The 7,500-nt window shown below is 54.5% G+C and overlaps 1 protein-coding gene across 1 annotated transcript in view; it reads right to left on the minus strand.

Moving 5' to 3' along the window:
• Window positions 1-519: 519 nt before the first annotated feature.
• LOC307091663 (equilibrative nucleoside transporter 4-like) overlaps window positions 520-7,500 on the minus strand; it is a gene marked incomplete at both ends in the record, with an annotated part of 11,659 nt that continues 4,678 nt past the window's right edge. Inside the window, 5 exons of the mRNA XM_079759306.1 lie at window positions 520-707; window positions 1,726-1,849; window positions 5,033-5,301; window positions 6,352-6,426; window positions 7,352-7,480. Of these exons, the coding sequence (XP_079615432.1) occupies window positions 520-707; window positions 1,726-1,849; window positions 5,033-5,301; window positions 6,352-6,426; window positions 7,352-7,480 (785 nt within the window). The remainder of the gene's footprint in view (window positions 708-1,725; window positions 1,850-5,032; window positions 5,302-6,351; window positions 6,427-7,351; window positions 7,481-7,500) is intronic.

A 7,500-nucleotide genomic window follows, 5' to 3' on the forward strand; every position in this document is an offset into this window, starting at 1 on the left:
AAGATGTGTCTAGAACACGACTATCTAGAACAAGATGTGTCTAGAACACGACTATCTAGAGCAAGATGTGTCTAGAACACGACTATCTAGAACAAGATGTGTCTAGAACACGACTATCTAGAACAAGAGGTGTCTAGAACACGACTTTCTAGAACAAGAGGTGTCTGAAAGCTGAATGACCTGTGACAGTGATGTCCTCTGGCCCATCAAACACTGCTGTCTGGAGGCCCTGCTGCCTCCTACTCACCCTCACCCTCACCCCCTCACCCCCTCACCCTCACCCCCTCACCCCTTCACCCCTGCCCCCCCACCTCATGGACATGAATCATGTTCTCATTACTTTAGTCTAACACTTTTGCTTGTTTTGACCCCATGAGGTCGGCCATGAGCCCCCCCCCTCGTCTTAAGGGGTCTCCCTGCTCCTTTAGGGGCTCGGGGTTAGGAGTCATAGAGAGTGGCCTCTGAACCCCTTTGAGCCTCACCTCCGTAACCAAGGAAACGGCGTGTCTGCAGCCTCACCTTGCCAACGAAGTCGGACATGTTGAAGGTGGCCATGATGAGGATGGGAAGCCACTCCCCCAGCGCGTCGTTCCGGATCTCCGACTCCAGCCCCGGGAACAGACACAGCGTCACGCTGTAGGTCACGGCGATGGACAGCATGTAGGCCCAGATCACACGGGCCACCACATAGCGGTGCAGGAACATGTCTGGGAACAGAGGAACCGGAGGAAGGGTGAGGAACGGGAGGAACGGGAGGAACGGGAGGAACGGGAGGAAGGGTGAGGAACCGGAGGAAGGGTGAGGAACGGGAGGAAGGGTGAGGAACCGGAGGAAGGGTGAGGAACGGGAGGAACCGGAGGAACGGGAGGAAGGGTGAGGAACGGGAGGAACCGGAGGAATGGGAGGAACGGAGGAACCGGAGGAAGGGTGAGGAACGGGAGGAAGGGTGAGGAACGGGAGGAACGGTAGGAACCGGAGGAACCAGAGGAACGGGAGGAACCAGAGGATCCAGAGGAACGGGAAGAACCGGAGGAACCGGAGGAACGGGAGGAAGGGTGAGGAACGAAGGAACCGGAGGAACGGGAGGAACCGGAGGAACCAGAGGAACCAGAGGAACGGGAGGAACCAGAGGAACAGGAGGAACCGGAGGAACCGGAGGACCGGGAGGACCGGGAGGAACGAGAGAAACCGGAGGAAGGGTGAGGAACCAGAGGAAGGGTGAGGAACGGGAGGAACGGGAGGAACCGGAGGAACGGGAGGAACCAGAGGAACGGGAGGAACAGGAGGAACCGGAGGAACCGGAGGACCGGGAGGACCGGGAGGAACGAGAGGAACCGGAGGAATGGGAGGAACGGGAGGAACCAGAGGAAGGGTGAGGAACGGGATAAACGGGAGGAACGGAAGAACCAGAGGAACCGAAGGAACGGGAGGAACCGGAGGAGAGAGGAGAGAGAGAGAGAGAGAGAGAGAGAGAGAGAGAGAGGGAGAAAGGGAGAGAGAGAGAGAGAGAGACAGAGAGAGAGAAAGAGAGAGGGAGAGAGAGGGAGACAGAGAGAGACAGAGAGAGAGAGAGAGAGAGAGAGAGAGAGAGGGAGAGGGAGACAGAGAGAGAGAGAGAGAGAGAAAGAGAGAGAGACAGAGAGAGAGAGAGAGGGAGAGGGAGACAGAGAGAGAGAGAGAGAGAGAGGAGGCAGAGAGAGAGAGAGACAGTAGTGGGGGTGTTACCTCGTACGCCCGGCCAGTTCCTCTTGATCTTGGCCTTCGGGGCGTCAAAGCGGACGTACGTCCCGCCGGCGAAGTCCTCGCCCCCCCCCTCCTCGGTGGGGGACGCCCCCGCCCCTCCGTTACCCTGGAGATAAGGAGAACGTAAACAGCGCTGTGAGGTGATGGACGGGGACAGATGGCCTGTCTCCTCTGGCCACGCCCCTTGGAGCCGCGCCCTGACGACCACAACCTTCACTCTATAAATATAGAGGTATAGGTATATATCTCTATATTTATAGAGATATAGATATATATAGAGATATATATCTATATCGCTATATATATATCTCTATATATATAGATATAGATATATATCTATATATCTATATCTCTATATATATATATATATATAGAGATACATATATATATATAGATATATATCTATATATCTATATATATATATATATAGATATATATAGATATTCTGATATATCCTGATATAAACACGTCCTCCAGAGAGACTCGAGAGTAGAGATCACCCTACAACTGTACTGAATATAATGCTGACGCACACACACACACACACACACACACACACACACACACACACACACACACACACACACACACTCTGACTCAGAGCCATTAGTTGATTAGGAGTGGGGGGGCAGCAGCACTCTCCCTGATCATCTGCAGCAGAGCCTCCGTATCCCCTGGCAACCGGAGACAGACCTGCATGGACCGCCCCAAGTCCCAGCAGACTGGGAACCACACATGATGGGCAGACTGGGAACCACACATGATGGGCAGACTGGGAACCACACAGGATGGGCAGACTGGGAACCAACAGGATGAGCAGACTGGGAACCAAACAGGATGGGCAGACTGGGAACCACACAGGATGGGCAGACTGGGAACCACACAGGATGGGCAGACTGGGAACCACACAGGATGGGCAGACTGGGAACCACACAGGATGGGCAGACTGGGAACCAAACAGGATGGGCAGACTGGGAACCACACAGGATGGTTCTGCAGTGGTCTGGCAGAAGTCCTTAACTTGGACCCTTGGGGATGATCCCGCACGCATCCGCTACCGTGTCACAACGCCAGCCTGTTTCACGCTGTGCCACGCCGGCACTCTGCGTCTTATGTGTAGAGTTTATTGATATATACTGCAAGTTGCTGTTAGGCACCATTTCCCACGTGGGAACATTCTGCTTTTCGTATCATTTATGCGTTGGTGGTTGGCGATGGTTGTTTTCACATTATTAGTTCAGGTTAGAGCAGCGTAGTTAGAAGACCCGGCACCACCTTTTATTTCTGGTCGGGAGGAGATAGTTTGTTCCCCCAGAGCTAGGTTAGTTAGGGTATCCTTTCTGTTTTGTTCTATTTCCTTTCATTGATTTAATAACCATCCCGCCATGTGTCTAAAGCACTGCTTAAATAAATTCATTGTTTTCCAACACAGCCCATTGTCTTCAGCCTATGTGTTATTTGGTACCCTCTCCGACCATGTGGGGGTGCCGTAACACACAAACACACACCAACACACACACACACACACTGGGACACATACACGCACTGGACACACACACACACTGACACACGCACTGACACACGCACAATGTGTGTGTGGGTGTGTGTGTGTGTGTGTGTGTCTGATGGCTCAGCGCGCTGTCCTCCTTGAAGACACACTGAGTGATGTGTAGCATTAGCTCTTTCAGCTGCTCACACAACAACACAATGTTTACCCTGCAGCGCCCTCTCTCTCTCTCTCTCTCTCTCTCTCTCTCTCGCTCTCTCTCTGACTCTCCCTCTCTCTCTCTCTCTCTCTCTCTCTCTCTCTCTCTCCCTCCTTTCTCTCCCCCTCCCTCACCCAGGCTGTACCAGTATCTCCCCCCTTCAGTCTGGTTCTCTCATTTGTCTCTCTCTTTCTAGGGATCTCTTCCCTTGATCGCCCTCTCTCTCTGCTCTAGAGCCACAGATCTACGCTACCGGGAGTTTAAATAAACGGCTTCGCCTCCACGCAGGAGCGCCACTAAATCACCGTCCTCTGCTACGCCTACACACAGGCACGCACACGCACACACACACACACACACACACACACACACACACACAGGCAGGCAGGCACGCACACACACACACACACACACACACACACACACAGGCAGGCACGCACACACACACACACACACACACACACACACACACAGGCAGGCACCCACACACACACACACACACACACACACAGGCAGGCACGCACACACACACACACGCACGCAGGCAGGCAGGCAGGCACACACACACACACACACACACACACACAAACAGGCAGGCAGGCAGGCACACACACACACACACACACACACACAGACACACACACACACACACACACATACAAGGTCATGCACGCACAACAACAGACTAATGCACACATACACAAACAAACACACACACACTGATGCACAAACAAACACCTGCAAGCGGTGTGTTTCTGCCAGGCTAGCTGTTCAGCTGCAGCCTCCTGACAGCCTGTCTGCTGAACACTAACTAATGAAACACCGCACACACATCACGAGACCAGAAGGAGACCGGGGGGGCATCAAACAGACCGCAGTAGGCCTGCTGGAGGCCCACTGTAGGCCTGCCTCAGCCTGCTGCAGGCCTGCATCAGCCTGCAGTAGGCCTGCTGTAGGTCTGCTGTAGACCTGCATTAGTCTGCTGTAGGCCTGCATTAGTCTGCTGTAGGCCTGCATTAGTCTGCTGTAGGCCTGCTGTAGGCCTGCATTAGTCAGCTTTAGGCCTGCTGTAGGCCCACTGTAGGCCTTCATCAGCCTGCTGCAGGCCTGCATTAGTCTACAGTAGGCCTGCATTAGTCTGCTGTAGGCCTGCATCAGCCTGCAGTAGGCCTGCTGTAGGCCTGCATCAGCCTGCTGTAGGCCTGCATTAGTCTGCTGTAGGCCTGCTGGAGGCCCACTGTAGGCCTGCATCAGCCTGCTGTAGGCCTGCATTAGTCTGCTGTAGGCCTGCTGGAGGCCCACTGTAGGCCTGCATCCCCACGATGCAGGCCTACAGCAGGCCTACAGCAGCCTGCATCATTCTGCACCAGCTTGCTTCAGGCCTGACAAAAGTCGGTCTGCATTTTGTGTGCGTATGCATGTGCGTGTGTTTGTGCGTGCGTGTGTGTGTCTCTCCCACACACAAAGATAAGCACAAGCACAAGTGTGTGCTTGTGCTTATCTTTGTGTGTGGGAGAGAGTGTTTGAGTGAAGGTATATATCCTGACAGATCAATAACCATTCGCAACAAACCAACGACGTACAAATCGTACATCCTCCGCCGTGACGTCGTGGTGGACCCGGTACCCCGTGCCTGAGTCCCGGGGGTCGGCCATACTGGCGGCCTGGCCCTTGGCCCCGCCCCCGGTGTAGTAGCGGACGAATCGGGAGCGGCGCACGAGGACGTGCAGCAGGAAGCAGAGCAGCTCCATGCCAATGGAGACTAGGAAGAAGATGAGCGTGTTGACGCGCTCGTCCTGGACCAGGAGCTTAGTGAAGATACGGGACAGAGAGATGATGACCCCCGCCGTGCCTGGGGAGGGGGGGGAGGAGATGGGGGGGAGGGAGGGGAGGAGACAGGGGGGGGAGGGGGGGAGGGGGGAGATAGGGGGGGGGGAGAGGGGGGGTGGAGACAGGGGGGGAGAGGAGGGGGAGGAGATGGGGGGAGGGAGGGGGAGGAGACAGGGGGGGGAGGGGGGAGATGGGGGGGGGAGAGGGGGGGTGGAGACAGGGGGGGAGAGGAGGGGGAGGAGATGTGGGGAGGGAGGGGGAGGAGATGGGGGGAGGGAGGGGGAGGAGACGGGGGGGGAGGGGGGAGAGGGGGGGAGATAGGGGGGGAGGGAGGGAGGGGAGGAGATGGGGGGAGAGGAGATGGGGGAGGGAGGGGTAGGAGATGGGGGGAGAGGAGATGGGGGGAGGGAGGGAGGGGGAGGGGGAGAGGGGGGAGGGAGAGAGAAAGTCAAGTTGAGAGGAGGAGGGAAAGATAAAGAACAATAAAAGTATAAAAGATAGAAGAAAGAGATAATATGAATGAGGAAATCTTGGAAGAATGAGATAGAAAACATGAGAAAGGACAAAATAGTGTGTGTGAGTGTGTATACGTGTGTGCGTCTGTGTGTGTGTTTGTCTGTGTCTGTATGTGTGTGCATCTGTGTGTGTGTGTGTCTGCGTGCATGTTTGTATGTGTGCGCGCGTGCGTGTGTGTGTGCGTGTGTGTGTACGTGTTTGTGTGTGTGTGTGCGTCTGCGTGTGTGCGTGCGTGTGTGCGTTTGTGTGTGTATGTGTGTGTGCGTTAGTGTGTGTGTGTGTGCATGTGTGTACGTGTTTGTGTGTGTATGTGTGTGCACCTGCGTGCATGCGTGTGTGTGCGTGTGTGTGCGTGTGTGTGTACGTGTTTGTGTTTGTGTGTGTGCGCGTGCGTGCGTGCATGTGTGTGTGTGCGTGCGTTTGTGTGTGTGTGCGTGTGCATGTGTGTGTGCCTGTTTGTGCCTGTGTATGTGTGCATGTATGTGTGTGTGTGTGTGTGTGTGTGTGTGTGTGTGTGTGTGTGTGTGTGTGCGTGTGTGCGTCTGTGGGTACTCACTCTCTCCCGTCATCACGCCCTGTGTGTACCTCTTGGGGAGCATCCCCATGTAACCATAGAAACTGGACTGCTGCACTGGGGGGCGAGAGGAGGGGGTGATCAGACGGAACAGGACGCTGTTTCCCAGTGAGGCCGCAGCCTTGCTACAACACTTCCTTGCGAGTTGCGTCCTATGGAGAAGAGGCTAGAGTGCTGCCTAGTGTTTGTAGCGTTCAGAGTTTGGATCGACTTGCTAGTGTGGAAGCGTTTCCGCTTCCGCTTTTTAATATTGCTCCAGTGGTAAATATTTTAATATTTTAATTGTTCAAATTGTTATTGGCGACAGTAGTTTGTTTAAACACCAGCTACTTACATATTAAAACAAATCAATCCATGCAAAATATAGGCTATCATTACGTTGCAAAAACGTTGGAAAAACCCTGCATAGGTACATCTTTTGCATTTACATGATTGATCTATAACAAGCAATACGGCAAAAATATTTCTGAAAACGTTCAAATAACTTCACATGTGTAAAGCAATGTGTATCGCTTCCCATACGCATTTTTTAAATATCCCGCACAGCATGTGAACACAAAGGATTGTGGGTATTAAAGGGCCGGCGGCGCTCTTAAAGGGCCGGCGGCGCTCTTAAAGGGCCAGCGGCGCTCTTAAAGGGGCGGTGTCGCTCTTAAAGGGCCGGCTTCGCTCTTAAGAGGCCGGTGTCGCTCTTAAAGGGCCGGCGTCGCTCTTAAGGGGCCGGTGTCGCTCTTAAAGGGCCGGCGTCGCTCTTAAAGGGCCAGCGGCGCTCTTAAAGGGGCGGTGTCGCTCTTAAAGGGCCGGCTTCGCTCTTAAGGGGCCGGTGTCGCTCTTAAAGGGCCGGCGTCGCTCTTAAGGGTCGGCGTCGCTCTTAAAGGGCCGGCGTCGCTCTTAAGGGGCCGGCGTCGCTCTTAAGGGTCGGCGTCGCTCTTAAAGGGCCGGTGTCGCTCTTAAGGGGCCGGCGTCGCTGTGGGGTATTTACCAGTGCATCCGAAGGCCACCACCCCGACAGAGACCAGGTTGATGATGTAGGCCTGGCGGGTGGAGAACCGCTCCAACCACACGTCAAACACCGTCACGAACAGAAGGGGACCCAGGGCCAGGATGTAACCTGAGAGAGAGAGGGAGAGA

The sequence above is a fragment of the Pollachius pollachius genome, assembly GCF_949987615.1.
Source record: "Pollachius pollachius genome assembly, contig: scaffold_526, whole genome shotgun sequence".
NCBI classification, from domain to species: Eukaryota; Metazoa; Chordata; class Actinopteri; order Gadiformes; family Gadidae; genus Pollachius; species Pollachius pollachius.